Source organism: Pyrgilauda ruficollis, unplaced genomic scaffold, assembly GCF_017590135.1.
Source record: "Pyrgilauda ruficollis isolate IOZ18807 unplaced genomic scaffold, ASM1759013v1 scaffold27, whole genome shotgun sequence".
Lineage (NCBI taxonomy): Eukaryota > Metazoa > Chordata > Aves > Passeriformes > Passeridae > Pyrgilauda > Pyrgilauda ruficollis.
This window is the reverse complement of record NW_024524044.1, coordinates 566,381-590,591: the sequence shown is the minus strand read 5'-3', so window position 1 is coordinate 590,591 and position 24,211 is coordinate 566,381. Positions and strand designations below refer to the sequence as shown.

Here is a 24,211-nt window from a genome sequence, read left to right as displayed (position 1 = left end):
CAATGTATGATCTATCACTTAATTATGTCTCTCACACACACATATATATCTATATTTATATATATATACACACACACATATATATGTACATATACAGTAACAGTATAGCTGTAAGTCTGTATCTACACATAGCTTGTTTGAATTATCTTCTGATTACCATGCCTGTGCCTTATGGTTTTCTGTACATAATTTTGGAAAACAATTGCCTTCTTTCTTTTCTTAAACCCAGCTGCTCCATACTGGATAACAGCACCCAGAAACTTGGTTTTGTCTCCTGGAGAAGATGGAACATTGATCTGCAGAGCTAATGGCAACCCAAAGCCTAGTATAAGCTGGTTAGCAAATGGTGTTCCCATAGCAAGTAAGATTCTTAATTACCTTACAGGAGCATGAGTAAGAAAATATGAGGAGTCTCAGGATGCTTTTTGTCAAATAGATGTGAAGAGCCTGTATTTGTGTAGTTTTTGCCTGACAGGTAATGCTAAATCATAAAAGATATGATAAAATACTGTGGTTCGTAAAAGCTGAACAACAAAATGTGCCTCTAACGTGTTTGAGAGAACTAAAATGTGTAATCATTCTTCTGGTTCTTCTGTCTGGCATTCTGCCGGTAGCATCTTTGTGGATATTGGATGGTTCCTCTCACAGGGCCATTGCTGGGATGTCATTGTTAACCCTGTGTTTCTGTGGCAGACATGTCTGCTAGGTCTCTTCTTTGCTTCCCCACTGCAACTCTAATGTTGCCAAGAATCTTAAATGTGACATAAAAAGTGAAGTCCCCACATGTGTGGATATACAGAGCACTTGTAGGATTTGCAGGATTTGCAGTACACTGCACGATATGCAGCTTAGTGTATGTTTGAGCCTTCCAGGCTTCAGCTCTAAGAAGCTGCTGCAGCAAAACTGTCTGAATGTGTCAGCAGCTACCTGGCAAACAGTTTGTGCCAAGTAGGTGTCAAGGAAAAGGAACCCCTAAGGCAGTGGAAGAGCTGTTTCTGTGTGCATGGGTAAGAAAAGCAGCCCTGAACTGGTGACTGAGCCACGTAATTGCTGCAGTGCTAGGACTGGCAATGCTGTATGACAGACACAAGGTAGCTGCTGTACATAGTACAACTTGCCTTGGAAAGAGCTTGCTGGAGGACACTGCAGTGTGGTGTCAGCTGGGTTTGCACTGAGCATATCCTGTACTGTAAAGTCACACTTGGTTCTTCTACCTTTATCCTTCCCCTTTCTCAAAACAATAATAAAAGGCCAGACAGTCTCACCTGTTGGCTCGTGGTAATTTACTCTAAAATACTCATCTGTTTAAAGTATGACAGTGTCCCTTCTGTCACTTTTAGAAGTTTAGGAGTTGTTTAAGTCTGTTGGCAAAATATAATTCACCCAGTGTGGGACATGGAGAAGGATTGTCTATGGCCAGAATCTAGGTAATAGCAAGAAGTAAACAAGAGCCCTCATTAGATATATTTGAACTATTTGGTATACAAAAGAGAATAAACTTATTTGTAGGGGAAAAAAAGGGCAATGTATTGAAACAAATAGAAATATTTAGCAAACAGCCTGTTTCAGGAATTTTAATTAAATGGAAGGTGACATCTACAACTTGAAATTTAAAATGAGAAGTTTCCATTGGTAAATAAGTTGTGTAAACTGACATTAATCACCTCATCAAACAATGGTAAGACAGGAAAACAGCAAAATATCAATGTAATTTTGTACAGTATATATTTATAAGTAAATATATCATAATGCATATGTTATCATCAAAGTTTGGTACCTGTCCTTCACTTTTCATTCTGGGTTTTTGGTCGTCTCCTCTTCCTTTGTTGTTTTCTGTATACTCACCACTCACTTTTTGTTTATTTGTTTGGAGGGGATTTTTACCCTGCAGTTCTTGTAGTTTAACTATTATTTCAGGCCTTCTGACTATTAAAACCTTCATCAAGCTATGAGAGTCAGCTTTGCCTTGCTCTTCTTCCTTATCAAAGCTGTAGGAACAAGCTGTTCAAATGACACGCAAGTACATTTTCCAGAAAAGCAGTGATGTGTTCTGCTTTCTTTCACAGTGACAGTAAAACATTAAGAAACAGAGTTTCCAGAAGCAGCTGCAGGATGCCACCAAATTTCCTAAATACAAGGCAGCATATATTGGACTGGCCTTGAGGAATTAGTACACAAAGTCTTGTTGAGGGTATTCAGTAAAAATTAAAAGACTTTAATTAAATTACCCATTCAAACTCAGTATGGAAGAAAAAATAAAAGAACACAGGAAATAAGTAAGTGGGTAGCTCAGCCTTGTATTAAAGGTCACTTTTACTGCTGAGAAAAGCTGAAGTCTTATCCACATTAAATATTTAAGTGCAAGTTGATTGGATGCTCTAGTACACTGCATCTGTCAGGGCATCTATGAGAGGCATCATGATCACAGAAAGTGCTGTTCTTAAGATTTTTGTGATTTTTTTATTATTCTGGGTTATCAAAAGCTGTTCTGGAAATTACCAAGTACAGTGTGCCTTTTTGTTCACTTGTTACTAAATTATAGAATTGAGCCCCTTATCTTCCAACTGAATGATTAGGAAATCACTGTAAAAGGAAACTAAAGCAGCTGTTTCTGCTTCAGGGCAGTGCTGAGAGAGCTACACCCATGGCAGGATTTCAAAGAAAAAGAGCTAAATTTGAATTTCAAAGCCCTGCTGTCATCATATATCCCACAATGTGCCTCTTGTGGCCTAGTAATCTGTTTGCAATACTTTAATTTTCTGTTGGAAAGCACAACTGGGAGATACTTAATTCTTCCGGTTTTGTTTTTCCATAATAGAGTCAGACAAGGAAGAGGGAATCTTGAAGAAAGAACCATTCGTCCGTATCTCAGTCAAAGGCTGAGGTTTAAATATCTATAGGGAAAAGGGGGAAAAAATAGATAAAAATGTAATGTGTGTGTGTTAGCAACTATAAAATAAACTTGCAATGGTGTGAATTTTATTCAATATTCCAGTAATCTCAGTTAAAAATAAATTTTTAAGTAAGACTTTAGGTTTCCCTGAAATATTTTAATTAGTTTTCTTCAACAGTCATGCTGAAAACACCAGAATTTCTAAAAAAAAGGCTGCTTTAGACATGTTGGAATGATAAGAACCTAACCTCCTAATGTTTTCTCAGAGGAGTATGTTGAACTTACATGCCCAGTCCCGCTAAGGTCAATTAGAATTACTTTGGCAAGTAGCAATTGAAAGTTCGGGCCGTGACTCTGTGTTGCCTTGTGCTTCAATTAACACTCAAGATCTGCATTATTTTTATCACTGCGTAATCATTGTGTCTTACTGCTTAGATATTCAGCATGGTTTTACAAAAGGGAAGCCATGCATAAAGTGTCTCAACTTTTAAGAAAGTAACAATGCAGATTAATTGGGAAGGGGAAACGCTTTCATAATTGGACTTCAGAAAGGCATTGCAAATACTGTACAAAAGACTGATTTTTTTGGTCCAGTGGTTTATAGTTCATGGTGAGCTATTAAATATTAAATACAGACACTTAGATTTATACAAAGTAGCTCAAAGGTGCTGTTTATCTTCTTTCAACATATTCTTTTCTTCTTATATTACATTCCACATTGAATCTCTAGGTTTGAGTTAGTCCCTGTTAGTACTTACACTGAATTTAAGGGAGAAACATTAGCCCTTACATTTCTTTCATGAAAGGCCTTGATACTCTATGGCTGAGAGATTCACCATCCATCATTTTCTCTGAGAGTACACACCACAAGCTGTTCACTGCAGCCGTGGGAGGGAGGGGAGAAATTTGCTGACCCTAATGCCCCCCAGTATTTCAGTCTTGGAAAGAAGACTGCATGGGAAGATGTTTATCCACTGCTTCTCTGTCATTGTGTTGGAACTTTGCAACTGGCCTAGGAACTTCAGCAGATTATCAGTTGTTTTTCAATTCTGCGCAAAATAGTCAAGGATGGTTATCGTTAGTGCAGGTAATGCTGTGCCTTTGGAGACAACAGAACTGTCAGAAACTCAGGAGGAAAAGCATTTCAGTGATCACAGGAAAATAATATGCTGAGGAGCAAGTGAGAGTGGTAAGAAAAGGAAAATTACAGTCCTTTACCTTTTCAGTTATCCATGGGGTTTTTATCCAGATTTTTTCCCCTTCCAGTTTTAACTACTTCTGTTCAGAGAGCATGTAATTCTGTCTTTTTTCAAGGAAAAAAGTAATAATGGTGCCATAGTGGTTATTTAAGCATACTAGAAAAAGGAAATTGCTTTGGCTGTCAGAAGTTTATGAAACATTCAAATGAACAGAAGTTACAGTGCTGATCTCTAACTACAACAAGAAGTATCTGATGGAGGCCCTACCTTCTCTGTTTAGGAATATGCTGAACATAGCTAGAGTCATGAAGCTGTATCATTGTACAATGTGATGAAAAAATTAGATGAAACTAGGTCTTTGTTCAGAAAGGACCAAAACACATTTATAAGCTGAGATTCTATGTTATTGGGAGCAAATGTTGGCTGTTAGATGGCACATGTTCACCTGTCTTTCTACCACAGCCGAACTCCTATAGCAAATCCTCGTAATTCATTATCCTGCTTGTAGAAGCCCATTTTAAGTATTATGTAGGTTTTTGCTATTTTGCCTATCAGTGCCAAATTCAGAAATTTCTAATATGTCAAAAGCATTTTCTCTTTCTCATGCTGCTATTGTGTAATGTGACCAGAATATTCAGACACACAAGCAAGCAGTGCTTGAGTGGTCCTGCCATCACTCCTTTTCCCCAGAAAAATATTTAAAAAAAAAAATTTAAATGGTAGACGGGTATATAGAAAGGGCTGAAGTACGGCATGCTATTTTTCTTTAGGTTTTACTAGCAGGTTTGACCTTCAGGAACCCCAGGTCCCAAAGACCAGGGGAAAAGACTAGAATGAGATGTACCCTTGGTGGAAAAGGATTAGCTCAGGAGCAAACTGAACATACCTAAGTGTGTGGCCCCTGGTGGGATGCAGCCACCAGTGCTCACTGAGCTGGCATATGTCATTGCAAGAACCGTCTCCATAATGTTTGCTTGATCATGGTAACTGGGAGAAGTGCCTAAAGAAGGAGAGAAAGCAAATGTTACTCCTGTCTTCAATGAGCCAGAAGGAGAAACCAGGGAACTACAGTCAGTTTTATCCCTGTGAAGGTGATGGAGCAGCTAATTCTGCAAACCATTTCAAGGCACATTAAGGACAAGAAAGCTTTCAAGAGTAGTTTTCATGGCTTCACCAAGGGGTGACAACTTCATATGTTTCTATGATGAAATGATTGGCCAGATAGGTGAGGGCAAGGGTAGTGGATAATGCCTGCCTGGACCACAGTGAGGCCTTCAACTCTGTCTCCCATTGGTTCCTCATGGACAAGAGAGAGGTGGATAGAAAAATGGCTGAATGGCCAAACTCAGAGAAGGTAATCAGTGGAACAAGGTCCTGCACCTGGGGAGGAACAGCCTTAGTTAGTGCCAGTACATGCTGGGGGCCATCCAGATGGATAGTGCCTTAGCAGAACAGGGCTTGAGCATCCTGGTGGATGCCAAGTTGACCATGAGCCAGCAATGTGCCCTTGTGGCAAAGAGGCTAACATTATCCTGGGCTATATGAGACAAAAGTGCCAGCAGGTAGAGGAAAGTGATCCTTCTCCCATCTGGACACAGTTTTGGATAACTGGATCCAAGTGGCCCTGCTTGAGCAGGGGGTTGGACCAGATGACCTCCAAAAGTCCCTTCCAAGCTCAATGTTTCTGTGTCTGCGAGTGCAGCAGTGGGTGCTTCAGACCATTAAAGAAGCTGTATTCAACAGACAGTTAAATAGATTTCTGTCTTAACAGGGAGCTTTTGAATCAATGCCCTTCAGCATCCAATTGGCTAGACTGATTAACAGAAAGCACCAGCTAACCTGACACTTCTGCCTTCTTTTCTCTTGGGACCCCAGCTTGAAGCCCTTTTCAGAGAACAAGCACCTCCTTTCCTTCAGATAGCTGAAAGGGGATATCTCCTTTTTTCCTTCACTACAGCAGTGAGAAGGGAGGATGCTGCCCCTCATTCTATAGTGATTTAGTGGTTAGATCATTCTTTTACAATGCAACTCCTTCAGTCATAGAAGATTGAACTAATGGCTTCCCTCTCCTAGGAGGGGCACTACCATCATCCTGTAAGGGATTAGGTGTTGGAGTGTGTGTGATGGGGGCAGTCTGTGCGCCCATTAATGACCCAAGGGGATGCAGAAAGTGCTGCAGGATTTAGAAGGCATGAGTGGAGGAAAGAGCAGAGCCCAGGGCTGGAAGCAGCCATGCTTGGATGGCTGTGGGCTGTTCTCCTTCCTCGTGGGAGAGCAGTTGTGCCTGTCTTCTGTTTAACTGTGATTTGTATGCAGAAACAGAGCGCTTCCCGCAGCTGACTGGCCTGCCTGCTGGGCTGCTCACCTGCTCCGGCTATTTTCAGCCCATGAATCTTTTAATGAAAATGGCATTTACGCAGAAAAGGAGGCAATGTGAAACATGGAACACAATAGGAAGTAAAGCAAAAGAGAGAAAAATATGTGCCAGCAATCCATAAGTCCAGAGAATAAGCACTTAAAATCTCAGTAGTACCTTTTTCTTCCTTCCCGAAATTTTTGAATTTGTGATGTTGATTTGAACTCAGAGTGATGGAAGATGAGAAAAAATGGAAATGGAAATCTGTTCTTGAGGCAACGGTTTGGAAATTGAGGTATTTACATGAAAAATGGCCTTAGATTTCATCCAAGCAGAAGCACAGAACTGTGGTCCTCTTTATCTGGTTTCTTTTGTAGAGAGTTCATTAATACATGCTTTAAGTAAATGCAGGAGAAATGTCTCCATTTTCTTTACAGATGAGAACTAAGGTATTGTGTGAATCAAAAGATTCATTTCTGTCACATAAAATTGATGTTAATTTACTTGATTGATCTCTTTTTATCAATTCAAATAAGAATTTCCTTGTATGAGAATGTGTTCCACAAATATACTTTTTCAAGCTTCAGTAAAGGTGGCAATTTTGATGATGCATTTATTTCTGTATAAATACATCTATTTTTCATATTAGTATATCAGTAATTTTACCATTAATTTTCACTATTAATAATACTTGTGTTTTTTAATACAATAATAATATATCTGGTCTCATTTAGTATGTTCATAACATATTGAACTATAGATTGTGCATTTTTATGCAGTGTGGTGTTACAAGCTAAGATTTTTCTTCATTATACTTCTTTAATGCCATTCAGTTGTATCAGAACTGACAGCTATTATTCTTCTTCAGTATTTTCTTAGAATTTTATTTTCAGTTATGTCTTGGATGCTTCTGTGATGCAGAAGCTGTTTGACAGCTCAGGCCACTCCAGAGCAGTTGAGGAAATGGCACTGTATAATTCTTACATAAGAGAAAGAGTGCCACCTACCGAAGTACTAACTCTGCTCTTGAGAAGATTGTTTCTTGACTTGGTTAGAAGGAATGCTTATTCTTTACTCTGAGATGATTTTCAACTGACTGTGACTATTTTTATATTTGGAAAATTATTTGTGGTATAACAATTTGAAACTTTAAAGTCACAGAGGACTATGTCACTGTATCAGCATTTTGTTTTGACATTCAGAAATATTTCTGTAATTTCCTAGATATTGACTGTATTTGCCCAAGTCTCATAATATTGGTATTTTTCCTCTGTATTCTGTGCAAAATAGAATCTCAGCTTCACTTCCTTGGAAAACAAACAAACAAAAAAACCTCTCAAAAAATGGGAACTCTACCATCCTGAGTTAATACCTGTAGAATGAGAAGAACTTTTTAAACTGTATTAAAATCCACATTTTTCCTAGTGATCAGTCACCCAGGGAAAAAAAACCCAAAACTTTAAGGGTATATTGGTCTTTCAGATTCTTCCTTCTTTTCAGAAGTATGAAACTTGCAGTCCAATGGCTGTCTGGGAAAAGGAATAACTCTTTTTCTTTACATCAACAGTTGCTCCAGAAGATCCTAGCAGAAAGGTGGACGGTGACACCATTATTTTCTCACACGTGCAAGAAAGGTCAAGTGCTGTCTATCAGTGCAATGCTTCTAATGAATATGGATACTTGCTAGCAAATGCGTTTGTGAATGTTCTGGGTAAGAAAAAGACTTCATCTTTTTCTTGGGTATTCAGTTGTCTCCTGCTAACACACAGACTCTGCTCAAGCCTTGCTTGAGGTCTCCATTGGGAATTGATCTATTTCCTGGCCCCTGTAAAGAGCAAGGGTATACATACCTTTTTTTTTGTAGGGTATTCCTGAATTTCACTTTCACTGTTCCAAAGTGAGAAGGAAAAATGTTTAAGCTGGGAAAACTTGGAAGAAATTTTATCTCTCTCTTGTTTTTTTTGTTTGCGTAAGTCAGTCAAACAGAAGCACAACAAAGAAGGCAGGAATTAGTATTGCTTAAGTTAGTACATTTCAGTACCGTTTCATTGAGTCTGGATGTTTTGGATTAGTGGAATAGATGATCTCCAAGTTGCTGCTGCAAGGGTACATGATTATGCATTTGTCTCTAAGGCTTCCCTGGCATGTGTTTCTGATTACAATGTGTTGTGGCCCCTCTAATTCTTCTCACTGAATTTAAAAAAGCTAGTAGCAAAATCCTAGGCAGAATGGCCTCTAGTGACTCTCCTGCAGGAACTGGCAGATGCGTTGATTGACATGGTCGGTTAAAAGAAAGAAAATGTAGGTGTTATACCACAAATGCATCCTAGCTTCTTTCTGCCTGCAGGTTTGTTTGGAACTAGATAGTTCAGTCTGTACCCAGGAGATTATCTTCTTGAAGTATGTACTGATTTAAATTTTCCAATTTAAATCATTGCCTTTGGTGCCTATCACTATTACTTGTAAATAGGCACGCAACTATTGTTTTTCAATTTCTTGTTAATTATTGTTGTTTTTCACAAAATAATTTCCCTGCATTAACTTTTCCTCAGGATAGTACCAGTAGAGCATATTTGAGCCCAGACTGAGATCCAAAATCATCCCAGGGAAAAATGTTTTTATGTAATTCTTTAGGCTATTCTTAATGTCTTTGTATTTTGTATTTGTAACTATGCTTTTTGCTATGTATTTACTATTTGTAATGTTGCAACTATATGCAGATATCTTTGTCTTTTCAGCTGAGCCACCAAGAATTCTAACTCCTGCTAATAAACTGTATCAAGTCATTGCAGACAGTCCCGCATTGCTAGACTGTGCTTATTTTGGGTCACCTAAGCCTGAAATTGAATGGTAAGCTCCAGCTGTGCTTATGTTACAGAAGATGAGCCAGTGGTATCTATGGAAACAAACACTTGAAGCTTTTAAACTCTTCTAAATCTATTTACAATTTTAAAATAATGTTTTAAAATAAATGCTGTTTACAATTTTCTAATACAATATTGCATGTACTTAATGAACAATCAGTAAAGTTACACCTACAGAGTCAAGTTTAAATTTCTTTGAGTGCTTCTGTCTCTATTTTCTAATGTGGCAGTCCTAAGTTTGTATTGTATTGATAATAAAACCATACAGAATTTAAGTGTGATGCTGGCTAATGATATTACTTCTTATACAAAGGTTTAAGGGAGTGAAAGGTAGCATCTTGCGTGGAAATGAGTATGTTTTCCATGATAACGGAACCTTGGAAATTCCAGTGGCTCAGAAGAATAGCGCTGGTACATACACATGTGTAGCAAGGAATGAATTAGGAAAGATACAAAATGAGGTGCAGTTGGAAATTAAAGGTGAGAAATTAGTCATTCTTTCATCACTGATTAGTACAGAATTTCAGACTTTCTGGATATCTAATTTTAGTTTTAAATTTCAGATCCAACGATGATCATTAAACAGCCAGAATACAAAGTGATTCAGAGATATGGCCAGGTTTCTTTTGAGTGTATAATAAAACATGATTCTACCTTACTACCAACAGTTACATGGTTGAAGGACAATGATGAACTGCCAGATGATGAAAGGTAAGGACCACATAGTTTTCCTTTATTTTTAATTTTCTACGTCCCTTTGTCTGCTCCTTTTCCTGATCTTTGAAAGGAACATACTGAGGAACATATGGACCTATTGACATATTTTCCAAAGAAGACTGATAAACATCATGGCTATCCAATATTTGGTGACTAGAGGACCTACCTAGTGTGATGAAAATATCAAGATAGAATTAAAAATGAAATGAGATGTAAACATTTATACAAACTGTGCACACTGGCCTTATAGATTAAGTGTAAGGTAAAGATAATTGACTTAAGAAGCCAAACAGATAACAGAATATGATTTTACTCTGGATCACAAATATTTAAAATTTGCATATATTTGGAAAGAAAAGCACATTAGAATAAAAGTCACTGTGGGAAGATGGTCAAGAGCAATGGGGAAAAAAAAAAGAAAAAAGATGATGTTGTCCCATAGCTTAACTTGGGTAAACATAGCTGTTTAGGCATGTACAAGTATATGGGATTTCTTTCTTATAACTGTTATAAGTTTCTTATAACAGTGCCAGTTATGGAAAAATCAGTGGCTGCATTTATTGTATTTACAGGTTTCTAGTTGGTAAAGACAACTTGACCATTATGAATGTAACTGATAAAGATGATGGAACATACACTTGCATAGTTAATACTACTCTGGACAGCGTTTCAGCAAGTGCTGTGCTTACTGTTGTTGGTAAGAATGCTCTCAAACTTCTACTGTTAAGTATGAAAACAGCATTAGATTTAAAGTGGAAAGCACAAACATGGTTTTTGTTTTTAGGACAGGATAATGGGAATGCCACCTAAATGTCAATGTGTTTCAGTTTTCAAAAAATGTAGTCTCACCTTACAGTTTGCATTTGAATCAGCTGCTTACCAAACAACTGAGCAGCTACAGGGCAGATTCGTGCTGTATAGTTTTTTATTTTGCCCACATCTGAGCTACTACAGGAAATTAAATTTTGCAAGGTATTTGAACATAAAGGTGGTAGAATCACAGAATGAATAGGGTTGGAAGGTACCTTTAAGGTCATTTAGCTCTAATCCCTCTGCCTTGGGCAGGGACACCTTCCACACAACCTGTCTGGGCAACCTGTTCCTGTGCCTCACCATAAAAAATGTCTTCCTAATACATAACATAAACCCACTCTGCTCTAGCTGAAGCCATTTCCCCTTGTCTTACCACTACATGCCCTTGTGAAAAGGCACTCTCCAGCTCTCTTGGAGCCCGTGTAGGTGCTGGGGACTGCTCTAGCGTGTCTCCAGAGCCTTCTTGTCTTTGGGCTGAGCAGTCCCAGCTCTCTCAGCCTGTCTTCATAGGAGAGGTGCTCCAGCCCTGTGGTCACCTTAGTGGCCCTCCTATGGACTCCTTCCAACAGGTCCATGTCTTTGTTGTGTTGGGAAAATGTTATCTCAGGAATCTCTTCAACAACTAAATTATGCTTCAGAAAGACTGAGCACACTTGGTTGTATGACTTCTCATGGATTGTGTTTTTAGTTCAGTTCTCTGTTAAGTTTTTATGATTGCAGATTCTTGCCAAATGTATTACTTTTCCCCTTCTCCCATTTCTCAGAAAGTTTTAAGTAGATGTCCTGAATGATTCTTACATGAGTTCAATCTGAGACTCAGAGCAAATATGCTTGTGTTTTAAAATTCTGCTGTGATCTTATGCCTATTCAGGAATGATCTAAGCCAAAAAACTGGTATTTATTTAGGCATTTTTATAAGATGGTTTACTTATTTATTTTCTTGATCTATCCTTATTTTAGAAAATTAATAGAGTAAAATATTCAAGAATACTTTTTTAGCTCCTCAGTGAAAAATTATAATGTGTTTTTTTTTAAAATAAACCATTCAATCTAAATAAGTTAACTTTTTTTGTATCTTAATATCTGTAGTCTTTAACTACCTACAGGCTTCTGTTTCTTTGGCTACTAACTGATTAAATCCTTTATATTAATGTTCTTTTCAGCTGCTCCCCCAACACCAGCTATCATTTACGGTAAACTAAAACAAGTTCTCTTTCTACATCATCAGGCAGATATATTGCTCATTTGCCTGTTACAATTTTTTTTGCCTATTTTTCCCCCTTTTCCTCTGTGTGTGTGTCTGTGTCTGTGTGGTTTCATCCCATTTTATCAACTACTTCATTACTGTAGCACAGAACTTTGGAATGTTACAGTACAGGCTGCTTTATATTTAGGAAATAACTGGCTTTCAGAGATAAATTACTTTTAATTAAGATTGGGTGTAGGATGGCAATGTTTTTCTCATAGACCACACTGTAACACAAATCAGTTATATAATAAATGAAATATCTAAAATGTAAATCCAACTCTTTGGTGAAAGGTAATTCACTATTAAAAACTTAGCACCAGCCAAATTATGGTGTATGTTAACCTTGGTTTTGCAGCCTTGTAGTCCTGCTTTATTTTATTTCATAGTTTATCTTAATTTTACTCCACTCATAAGTTGAATATGATCATACTGACCAGTTTGACTTATAATTGATGAAATCACCAAAATTTTAAAATTTAACTTAAACTTAAAAAAATAATAGTCTGTTAGTCAGGCATAGTCTTATATTTGATGGTATAGAGCCTTTAATTTAGTAGAATGTTTTCTGAATTTGGGGGTTCAAGTGCAATATAATAAGCTAAAGTATTTTTAAGTGTAAGGGTTTTAAGCACTTTTATGTAAATCCTGTCTGTGTTTTTTGTGTAGCAAATCGTACAATAAATTACCTTCATGAATTTGGAACAGACAATTATATCTTTATGCATCATAAGGATGTATAATAACAGCTTGCCTGGTATTTCTGAGTCTTTTTAAAAGAACAGCGAAAAATAAATAATTTAGTAACTTGCAATTAGTTTCTGTTTGAAGTATACTTGTTTTGAATTCACATAAAAATATTTGCAATGGTTCTAGAAAAGCTTCTTTGATATGAATGCTTCTTTATTTTCCATGTTGTATAAGGTATGTTTGTTACAATAGATAACCACCCATAATAATTCAAAGATAAACTAAACATGCATTTCATAATTCCTTGCATCTCATCACATTTTTATATCACATTGCACTCAGGCATAGATAAAAATAAATACCAATTCTTGTTAATGTATAGAAGTTTCCAGGTTACATCAGTTCTCCATTTTTGTCTGTTTTGTAATAATTGCATGCTATTAGTCTTTAAGTTATGCTTACATAAATGAGTAGACCTGCCCTGCTATATTTGTGGAATTCTTTGATTGGAATGTAAGGATTTTTTTTCAAATATTAAAGTACAGATTCTGGTGTGGTTACTTACTTTTTGTTCATTTGATTTACAGCTCGGCCAAATCCACCCTTTGACTTGGAATTGACAGGTCAGCTAGAAAGAAGCATTGATCTCTCATGGATACCAGGGGATGAAAACAACAGTCCCATTACAAGTATGTTTGATTGTATCTACTGCACTACATTGCAAGTGCTGTTCTAATTGTTCTCAATTTCCAAATACTTCTGGAATAAATTTTGTGTACAGCGTGGGAAAATGGTAAATTAACTCTCTAACTCTAGCTGCCATTTATTTACCTATCATACCCTTAATAATTACTGTACAGCCAAGCAGGAACACCAGCAGAGCTGGGCTTTTTCATTCAGAAACTTGTGCTAGATAATATAGAAGTTATATATACTGATGTAAAGTCTGTCTGACAAAATCCAATTTTATGAATATGTAGAGAGCAGACTTGTTGATTGCTTGTATGCTTCTGAAGGAGAGAGTTACTAACGTCTTGCATTAACTCTTTTGTAATTCTATGAATTTGAAATAGCGTTAGTACTACCATCATCAGTGATAAACCATCTCTGCTGGTGCAGAAGTTTATTCTTCATGAAAATATAAGGTAGATAGTTTTTCTGGGTTTTTTTTCTAGTCCAGACAGTTAAAAGAATAGACCAAATCCATAAAACTAAACAATTAAATATCTATAAAATTTTGAGGCAGTAAATTTATCTTAAATGCTGTTATTCTTCCCAGTAAAATGTAATGAAAAGTCTTACTTATATTGAGCAGAGAGGATGGGGGGAGGGAATTTAGGAGCAAGGAACAAAGATATTAATGTTTGTTTTCCAAAAAATCATAGGATCAGAAAGACTTTTTTGGCATTACTTTTTCCCTGTGAACATCTTAATTCAACTATTTCATTATTTATGCAGTGTGTTTTTAGATAATAACAGTCACAAGTTGCTAAGACCAGTGTAGATGTTATGTTTGGAACTAATTAGTTAGACTGCCTGGGTGTTGTTCTCCAGGATTTGATGCTGGTTTGGTATCAAAACTGAAAACAAACCATAAGGATCAGGTATCTGGAAAGAAACACTTGTAAAAAACAAAATTTCACCAGTTTCTGAAAACATCAAAGATTTTGACTGTATTTTAATGAAGCACTAAGTGATTTTTCTGAAATTTTACCGTCTCAGGCATCTCTAATGTATATCAACTAGTAATATACCTTAAAATATAATATATAGAAGATAAATGTAAATAGTTAAATATTGGTTTATTCACATACATATATTTTAATGAGTATTCTCATTTTTTCCACGCTAGAAGACAGAAGTGTTGTCTTTCTGTAGGAATAAGATCACATTGTTGCAAAAGATTTAATACTAGGCAGTGTTGTCTCTTGAAGGTTTTTCTAGAACAAGATTCTGCATGCACTCTCATATTGGAAACTGAACTCTTCTAACTAACTAAATAATGCTGGGTTTACTTATAATACAGTTTATATTGCTGCATGGTCTTCTTAGAGGCTGCAAAATAAGGCATTTGCTTCCTGAGTAAGCCTATTTCTCTTGCTGCTGCTATCACTTCAAAGTGCAGATGAAGACTCAAGGATTGCACTTCATTAGGAGTGTTCTGTTTGTACAACATGACTGACATGCTAGAATCTCTCTGAAAGCTCAGATAGTTTTTTTCCCCTTGAAGTTGCCTATAAATTATTCTACTGGAGTTGCAGGCAGAAGGCTAGTGGCCAGGGAAGCAAAAAGCATCAGTGAACACCTTTTTGGCATATAATATTCTCACTTTTTCAGCAAGGCTTTATCCAGGAGACATCGCATCCCAAGACCTGTGTCACTGAGCAAACAAAAGCAGCAATAGGTCAGACAGTAATTTGGGGTCAATTCTCCCTCTTACTACTTAGGTCAGAATGAAATCTGCCAGCCTTAAGTACAGAAGACTATGATTAGTGCTGCTTAAAATATAAAAGATTATATTTTGCTCCTCAAATTGTTGTGCATTTGTCTATGCGGTGCTGTAAGTATTCTTATAAGAGAAATTTTTAGATGCCACTCTGAGTTTTTTTAGTAGTCTGAACAGAATCAATCTTGAGTCATATTCTGTCTCCACCCACACATGAGATAGAGGAAAATTCTTGTTATACAGCACACAAATATTTGATGCCCCAGGTTCCATGGAATGTGCTCAGACTGTACATTCTTCCATTTATTTATAGTGTCCTAAAAATTTCTCCTAAGTCTTTCAGAATTCATATCTCATATCTTACAGCAAGGTTTTTTGGCTGTTTCACATCTGTAAAAAAATGTCCTTTTGTCTTTCATAATGAATATGATTTTCTTTTTGGAATTCTACAAACCTATTTATCCCTGAGGTTATATGCTTTGTAGGGTCTTGACAGTAATCATCATAATGTTCACACAGAGTGCTCTTAAGAAATTTAGTGTCTGAACATATGTTCCCTGATTTAATTTGAAGTTAATGAAAAGTACTCTCAAAAACCTTCCTCAAGTATAGGTTCTTGACTTTAAATAGATTTTCATTATTCTAGTTTCATTGGGGAAAATGGAATATTCAGGGAGTTTTAAATGTATACAGGTATTGCCTGCTGTCTGCTTGATACAACTAAGAACAATGTATTTGGCAGTCAAATTCCACTTACTTGCTGTGATAGTTCAAGGGCTCCCATTAAATTAAAATCCAGTACCTGGCAGAGAGCTCTTGTAAAAATGTGTTATCTGAGAGATGGCTGCATTAGTGACAGTAGCAAAGGATAAAATTAAGGGTTTATTTTTATATTTCACCTTTATTTCTACTTTTGATATCCACATTATAGATTTGTGTTAGATTTATATATTTACATGTCAGGTTCCATGATATTTGAAAGCACTGGTTGGAGCAATCCCTTCTGGCTAGCTCATTCAGAAATGAAATTCAGTACTTGTCTGGGAAGCTGTTTTGAGTTTTGACGTAAAGTTGGATGCAATTCCTGCTTGCAGGCTTTGTGATTGAGTACGAAGACGCGCTGCACGAACCAGGAGTGTGGCATTACCAGACGGAAGTCCCTGGCACTCAGACAACGGTGCAGCTGAAGTTGTCGCCCTATGTCAACTACTCCTTCCGTGTGATAGCTGTCAATAAGATTGGCAGAAGCCAGCCCAGTGAGCCATCTGAGCAGTACCTGACAAAATCTGCAAGTAAATAATTATTCCCACTTCCCAGTGATTGATTCCTGCTATGAATAGCATTGAGTTTGCTTGGAATCACACAGCAGCCATTCTTGTTCACGTGTAAACGTTTTCTTTTTAGGCCCTGATGAAAATCCTGCTAATGTACAGGGGATAGGCTCAGAACCTGATAATTTGGTAATAACATGGGAGGTAAGAAGGGTCTTTTTTCAGGATTTCATTTGTTTTCAGGTTTGTGAGTAGCATTTTTTTTTTTTTTGTTTTGAGAACCAATGATGAGAATACCCAATTGCCTGTTTAAAATATTCTTGAAAAGGAGCTAGATTCATACATTTCCCCATATTCGTTTTCCTGGAAAAACTGATTTTTTTTTTTAATATGAAAATAAGTTAAAGCGGGGGGTGTGCATATTTCCTTGTGTGATTTCTCAAGATAAGCCAATAATTAGGTAATACAGGATGTTTTGCTGCCACTTTAGAAAAACTTCAAAATATAAAAGGAGGTTCATTTCAAGTAGAGTCTAATTTTTAGAGTGAATTCTAATGTGGATGCTACTTCTACTGTCACCTTTTATGATAAACTAATCATTGTGCACTTCCCATGAGAAAACTTCTGTTGAAGTTTTAGTGACCAACATCACTCAATGTGCTTTTTTACCAAAAAGTGAAAACTGAAAAAAAAAATGGTCAACTGAAGTGACCTCTTGTAAAAGCTATATTGCATAACTTTCAGCGGTGCTTCTCTGTTGCAGAATACAGTGGTAAATTTTCAGTGACATTCTATAAAAGAATCAATGTATTTCTTTCTAAGTTAAGATTTTTCAGATGCTTCAGAATATTTAAAAAAAATATTTCTTTTCATTTCAGCCTTTAAAAGGTTTTCAGTCTAATGGACCAGGGCTTCAGTACAAAGTCAGCTGGCGCCAGAAAGATGTTGATGATGAATGGACATCTGTTATAGTTGCAAATGTATCTAAATATATTGTGTCTGGTACACCAACTTTTGTTCCATATGAAGTTAAAGTACAAGCTTTAAATGACTTGGGGTATGCACCAGAGCCATCAGAGGTGATTGGACATTCAGGGGAAGACTGTAAGTTTTGTAGTTTGACTCAGTTATCCTAATTAAAAGGAACTAAACATGTAATCTGAGTGGGTATTTAAAATACTGAAATATTGATAAGGGAGATAGTAGTTATTTTTTTAATTAAAAGGAAGCAATTTGGAGATATTACTCTGTAGTATCAATGCTGAAAGCATAGGAACATTTTAACCTCAGTACAATGCAAAGACTCATACTAAAAAACTATGTTTGTGTGGTTTCTAATTCTAACTAGGTGCTTATTGCATCCTTTCCACACAGTGCCAATGGTTGCTCCAGGCAATGTGCAGGTTCATGTTATTAACAGCACATTAGCAAAGGTCCATTGGGACCCAGTTCCACTGAAAACTGTCCGAGGACACCTTCAAGGGTACAAAGTAAGTACTGTCAAAAGCATTCTCTTCCTTGTTTATTAAAATAGATCAATCTTCCCGTATGAGATTGTATCCAGATTGTGTAACTGACATGTAAGAGGACTCGTGCTTTTCAGTGAGCTCCCAAGTTCTGCTGACAAGTGCAGCAGCTTTGATGCAATTCATACAGAGTTCAGCAATGTTCCAGCCCTGTAGCACTAGCTTTCTGTGACATTGTCCTTGCAGAAAAATGGCATGTGTTTGCAATCAAGCTTGCACATGTTAAACAGGTTAAAAAATGGTAACAGATCTTTTTCCAAAGTAATTTAGAGGATGTGAAGAACTACTTTTGTAGGGGTTTCTTCTAGGTCTGATGCTAAGGTTACTAATTTTCTGCTTCAATATGATTAATCATGTTTTTAATTCAGAGTAACTGGGCACTTACTAGCATATGCTGGCTTCTGTGTCTTTTTGGAGGCCAGGAAAAAGCTCAGTTTAAAAGCTCAACTTAAGGACATATGAAATGGCAGAAGATTCGGAGTGCCCATATAATGGAAGGAAACTTATTGTAAGGTAGTGTGCTGCCTTTGGTCATAACTGAAAAGGCTGTGCTGGAGAAAAAAGACTGCAATTTAACAGAGAAGGGGAGACACAAGGACTTCAGGATTTGAAATTGGTGTCCCTGGAGGATAGGAAAAAGTTGCGGAGGATAGGGAAAAGTTGCTTCAGTGAGGGAACTACAACATCCTATGTAACAATTGAAGAAAATCAAAGTAATTCTTTCTTTGCTCCTCTGTAAGTATTCTCATAAGTGCGTTCTAACAAAACGGATTATTTAGTCCAAACTAGAATAAGACTAATTTGAACTACTTCTTTTTAAGTGAAAGGAGGTAAAAGAAATATTTGAAAAATTAAAACAGTAGAGAGTATTTGGAGGAGAATAAATATGCACCATACTTATAAAATGGAGCAGTCAGAAATGTTGAAACTGAACTTCAGTGCTCTATAACTGGTTACCACATGAATGTGAGTTCCTGGTATGTGAGTATCTCTTTCCTGCCAGAAAATACCATCATCCAGAGAGACTTACACTAATTCTGTATGAGGTAGTGTGAATGTTTGTAGTTTGTGTGCTGCTTTGCCACACTAACACAATAAACTCAGTTGAGAAACAGGACTTCACTAGTCTCTTGAATGTTTATCTAAAGATGACAGCTTTACATCCATCTGATATTTCATGTACAAATGGGCAATCAAAGGAAAATGTCTGTGATGATTAAAGGGTTGGAATCTAGTGAAATTAGTGGTAGTTATTAATCAAGTTACAGCAACACTAAAGCTCTTAATCCAAATCACCAAATTTCTATTAAAGAGCTATAACAGTACCAAACCCAAAATCCATAGACACACTTCTCCCTATACATCAGGTGTTAAGTTCAGCAGCACGGTTACAGTGAATTGTCATCATCCAAAGTTTAGATGGACAGTTCTTTTTCCTCTGACTTTCAGTGTCTGAGGGTTGTCTTCTATCCTGTAATCACTGATGGGATCACTTTCCTTTCCATGTGATCTAGGGGGTTAGTCATGTCATGACCACTTCTATTTAATTTGTTATGCTTTCTCTATATACAGTATAATTTTTTTTCTGTGGGGTGGAGAGCCACACAATTACACAATGCTAAGAAAAAGTGAAGGTCAAATAAGTTACTTGATAATAATAAATAAAACAAGCTCACAACCACAGGACTGACAGCAGACCAGACCACTGAGTAGTTTTGCTGTTCTGGCTAGGACAGATGTGACAATGATATATCCTTGAATAAGCTGCAGATGCAGCAAGAATACCTTAAATAATTTTTGCAAATGCAGCTAAATCAAGCTAAAATAGGTTCAAGACTAGACAGGGCATGAGAACTCATAAGACCTGGTGGGAAGCTATTATTAAAAAGCTTTCGCTCAATACAAACTGAAAACTTTTCTTGGATGAAGTATCTTCATCATTGACGTAGCTTTACAAAGCACACGACGTGCTCTTTGTAAACACAGAAGCAAAATCCTACTAGCACACTCAGGCTTTCCTAATTAATAAAATTCTTTCTGTCAGTAGCCCAATATACAGTGTTGCACTGGGGACAGATTTCTTAACAAAGAGAGAACTAAGAGAGTAGCTAAAGAGTCACGTCTTGAAGGCAAATGTCTGAACAAAGCAGGAAGAGGTATAACTAAGCAGCACTCTCCAGCACATAATTCATATTTTGCTCTTGTATTAATCTAGCTATTACTCAATATACTGCAGTACTATAAAGCTTTTCAAACCTAGGAAGAAAGTATGGAAAACGTGATGTACTCTATTTTGTTATAGCTTATGAGTTTCAGTACCAATAGTACCAACATTTCAAGTTTTGTTAGCTTGTAAATGATTTTCTACAGTAGCTGATAAGATGAGAGCTGTAGGATGACAGCTGGTGATATTGAAAAACATTAACTCAAACCATGTAAAACACAGTGGCATTTAAAAGTGATTGGAGTGAAATGGTATGTTGAAAGCTGGTGTAAGTGCAACATTGCTTTATGGCTATCTAGCTGGGCTTTGCAAGTCTTAGCCCCTTTTTTTGAATTCCTATGTGAAATCCAGGCTTCCTGAATTAAAGAGGGGTTTTACAGTTGGCCTGAATAGGAATAGATTTTTTATTCATTTAGATTTCTTAATGATTTTTAGCTTCTGATCATATGTGTATGAAAATGATGCTGTGAAAAATAAACAATTGTGTACTTGAAGATGACAATCTTAGGAGTAGCACAAGTCTTTTGGAGGGGCAGCTATTAATAACTTTCAAGTTACCATGGTAGAGAGACTGTGTAGTAAAGAGAGTGCAGGGAAAGCATCTCTGAGGCTGATATGTGGTTTCTTAGAAAGTCAGCTCAATGGACACCAGCATCAGCTTTCTCATCAGATCAAATTATCACATAATTGGAGGAACAGTTTCCCATCACTCCAGTACTGTAACCTTAGATTAATTTCAGAACTTGTGTGGTTTTCCAGCCAAATCAAATCTTTTGATTTCTTTCCCATTTATAGGTAACCTGACATCAAGGAATAGCATGGTCAGGGATGTGATCTAACAAGGAGGCAAAGTCCAAATCTGCTTTGGAAGGCCTGTAGGCATCTTACTGAATGAATGGATAACTTCTGCCTCCTGGATAACAGGAGAATGATCACAGACCAATGTAGTTCCCAACCAGAGCTTGTATCAGACTGGTTTTGAGCATTAGCAGATTGGCAGGTGGTAGTCTGCACTCGATTGTGTAGACTGTTTCTGGACAAGGTCTGTTTCTGGAGCAGGAAAGCTCTGTGCTGTGTCTAACCTGAGCTTATTAAAATTGCAGTTATTTCTACCTATAATTAATGGACACTCCTGGAAAAGCTCAGAGTTTAGAAAATCTGAACACCTAAGCACTCACTGTAATTTTTTTTGTTTGTCTTTAGGTTTACTACTGGAAAGTGCAGAGTCTGTCCAGAAGGAGTAGACGACATGTAGAAAAAAAGATCTTGACTTTCAGGGGAAACAAGACTTTTGGAATGTTACCAGGGCTGGAGCCCTATAGTTCTTATAAGCTGAATGTTAGAGTTGTTAATGGTAAAGGAGAAGGACCAGCAAGCCCAGACAAAGCATTTAAGACCCCTGAAGGAGGTATGAAATGAAAAACCTAGATATTAAACTTAAATGGGGTTTACTTGGACTTCATAAAATAATAATCTCTCTCAATACAGTAATATTCTTAAAAATTAATAATTAATGGCCTGTTTTAAGTTAATCTACATTGTATTTACTCTATGTTCTTTTCAAAAGTTCCTAGTTCACCTTCCTTTCTGAAGATTACTAACCCAACACTGGACTCTCTGACTCTGGAGTGGGGCTCACCCACCCATCCAAATGGTGTTTTGACATCATATACACTGAAGTTTCAGCCAAGTAAGTTCAATATTAATATATTTTGGGAGTTGGACTTCTGATCTTTCAAGTTCTTTCCAACCCAAGCCATTATTTCATTCTGTGATAAAACTCTAACTTGGGCAATGTATCTACCAAATAATAATCCATTTATGAAGAAAAAGTTATGTTAAATTTATAGTGTACAAAAGATATGATTGCATTGTAAGTGTCAAATTTGAAAAAGACTAATATATTTTGATAATATAGATGACTGTATTTGGAAATCTTTTCTTGCTGTAGTGCAAGGTTAACATTTTTATTACTTTCATTACTTCAAACCATAATTCACGGACAAGTGGAGGTGAGGTCCTACAGATAAGTGGCATCCAAGTTAGATGCAAGGTACTACTACTTACAAACTCTATGTTCTAACTGCAGAGAAAATGTCATTAGAAGTAAATCAAAGTATGCCCAATTACATTGTTTTCTGCTTTTCCAATTTTTACAGTATTATAATCTTAAAAAGAAAGATTTGTAAATGTGCCATTTACTCATCTCAGAGCTATTAAATCATTTCTTTTGGATCCCAGTTGCTTACTTAGCCCAGAAATTTCTCAGCAGTGACACTGGAAAGGAAAGAGTTTCATATGCATGGAACAGATAAAGGAAATTTACCTTCCTCCACTTACCAAATCCATCCCACTGTTCTTTGACATTAGACACAAGTAGCTTCAGTGTTTTCTTTTCCTAAGCATACTGAGCTTAGAATTTCAGAATTTTTCCATGGTGAAGGAGGGCTTCAACACTGCATAAATTCAGATTATTTGAACTGAACTCATTTGCCTTGCATTCAGAGATTTATGAGAATGAAATTTGATCTTAAAAAACTTGCTGGTGTTTCCTGCCTGCCAGTTGGATTTTAGCACCTTTACACAAAGGTGACTTTCTTTTGAAAGTGTAGATGCAGCAGACAAGCAAAAAAATACATGCAAAACAAAAGCATTTTAAAATGCAATGACAGTGTATGCAAGTTTCCTAATTTTTTTGTTTTTCTTTTTTATTGTAACAACAGTCAACAACACACATGAATTGGGTCCCTTGGTAGAGATAAGAATTCCTGCCAATGAGAGCAGCTTGATATTAAAAAATTTAAATTACAGCACCCGGTACAAGTTTTACTTTAACGCACAAACTTCAGTTGGATCAGGAAGTCAGATAACTGAGGAAGCAGTAACAATTATGGATGAAGGTAAGATATGTATGTATAAGGAAAGTCCTTTGACTTTAAAAACCCCTACAGATTGTATTAAACATCTGTATCTAAATATAGCGATTGCTTCCTTTCACTAAGGAAATAGGACCAAGTGGTTTTTTTAAGTTTGGTTTGTTTTTTTTTTTTTTTTTGTTTTGGTTTTTTTTTGTTTGTTTGTTTTTGTTTTTTTGTTTTTTGTTTTTTTTTGTAGAGCTTTCTTAACTGTGTCATACATGAATAAAGCATTTCAAATATTTTTAAAGAAAATACATGTAAAAGCTTTCTGCTGTAGTGGGAACCCCCAAAGAGGTATAAAGCCTCTTCTTTTAATATCAACTCACAAGCTCTAAGACAGACATTGGCCTTTCTGAGCTTCAAGTTTCATGTAACTTTACATTTTTAGTGGTTTATTGTCTATTCACCTATTCTGCATCATTGACCAGCTTTGGTCACAGAGAAAAATACCGGAATGATGCGGGTTTGTGATTAGAGGTGGTTATTTATTTTTTGTAGTATGCAGCAGCTTCTGTGAAATCTAAATTGCTTTCACAGAACTGGCAAAAAACTGTAAAACTGTTTAAATAAGTTTGTCATCTATGGCCCCAAGTAACTGTATAGTATTTCAAAACCACCAAGTATATTGATAAATCCTGTCACCATTGATTTTTATATTTGTAGCCATTCTAGAGCTTTATTAGAGTTGTTTTTTAATTAAATACAGATGCTCAACAAAATAAGAATAGTTTAAAGCCAACAGAAAATTTGGAACTTTTTTTATAATTTTGATCATCTTAATATTAATAAGTCTATTTTGGTACCTTGTTTTCGCATATTTTTGTGCTCATTAAAATGATGGTTTATTGGAATTGCCATAGATGAGTTGCTATTCAATGCAATTTCTCTGATAGGGTATTAGGTTTGCATATGAACTGCATTTATTTTAAATCTTGCACCTTAACAAGCATGAGCAATAAAATATTTTAAATGCATGTACAATCATTTTGTCTTGTAGTAGTCTGTCAGGGTTCAGCATAAATGGATTCTTTCTAATTTATTTGAATTA

The 24,211-nt window shown here is 36.4% G+C and overlaps 1 protein-coding gene across 22 annotated transcripts in view; it reads left to right on the top strand.

The window, feature by feature from the left end:
• NRCAM (neuronal cell adhesion molecule) overlaps window positions 1-24,211 on the top strand; it is a 143,372-nt gene that overhangs the window by 91,054 nt on the left and 28,107 nt on the right. For 13 of the 22 annotated variants that reach the window (XM_041471527.1, XM_041471544.1, XM_041471545.1 and 10 more), the window contains 15 exons: window positions 230-361; window positions 8,016-8,159; window positions 9,187-9,298; window positions 9,626-9,792; window positions 9,876-10,023; window positions 10,602-10,726; window positions 12,006-12,035; window positions 13,366-13,467; window positions 16,319-16,516; window positions 16,629-16,699; window positions 17,374-17,599; window positions 17,870-17,985; window positions 21,449-21,653; window positions 21,813-21,935; window positions 22,969-23,145. In XM_041471527.1, the coding sequence (XP_041327461.1) occupies window positions 230-361; window positions 8,016-8,159; window positions 9,187-9,298; window positions 9,626-9,792; window positions 9,876-10,023; window positions 10,602-10,726; window positions 12,006-12,035; window positions 13,366-13,467; window positions 16,319-16,516; window positions 16,629-16,699; window positions 17,374-17,599; window positions 17,870-17,985; window positions 21,449-21,653; window positions 21,813-21,935; window positions 22,969-23,145 (2,076 nt within the window). Of the gene's footprint in view, window positions 1-229; window positions 362-8,015; window positions 8,160-9,186; window positions 9,299-9,625; window positions 9,793-9,875; window positions 10,024-10,601; window positions 10,727-12,005; window positions 12,036-13,365; window positions 13,468-16,318; window positions 16,517-16,628; window positions 16,700-17,373; window positions 17,600-17,869; window positions 17,986-21,448; window positions 21,654-21,812; window positions 21,936-22,968; window positions 23,155-24,211 lie in introns of all 22 variants that reach the window. The other 9 variants (XM_041471542.1, XM_041471531.1, XM_041471540.1 and 6 more) reach the window with 4 other exon arrangements.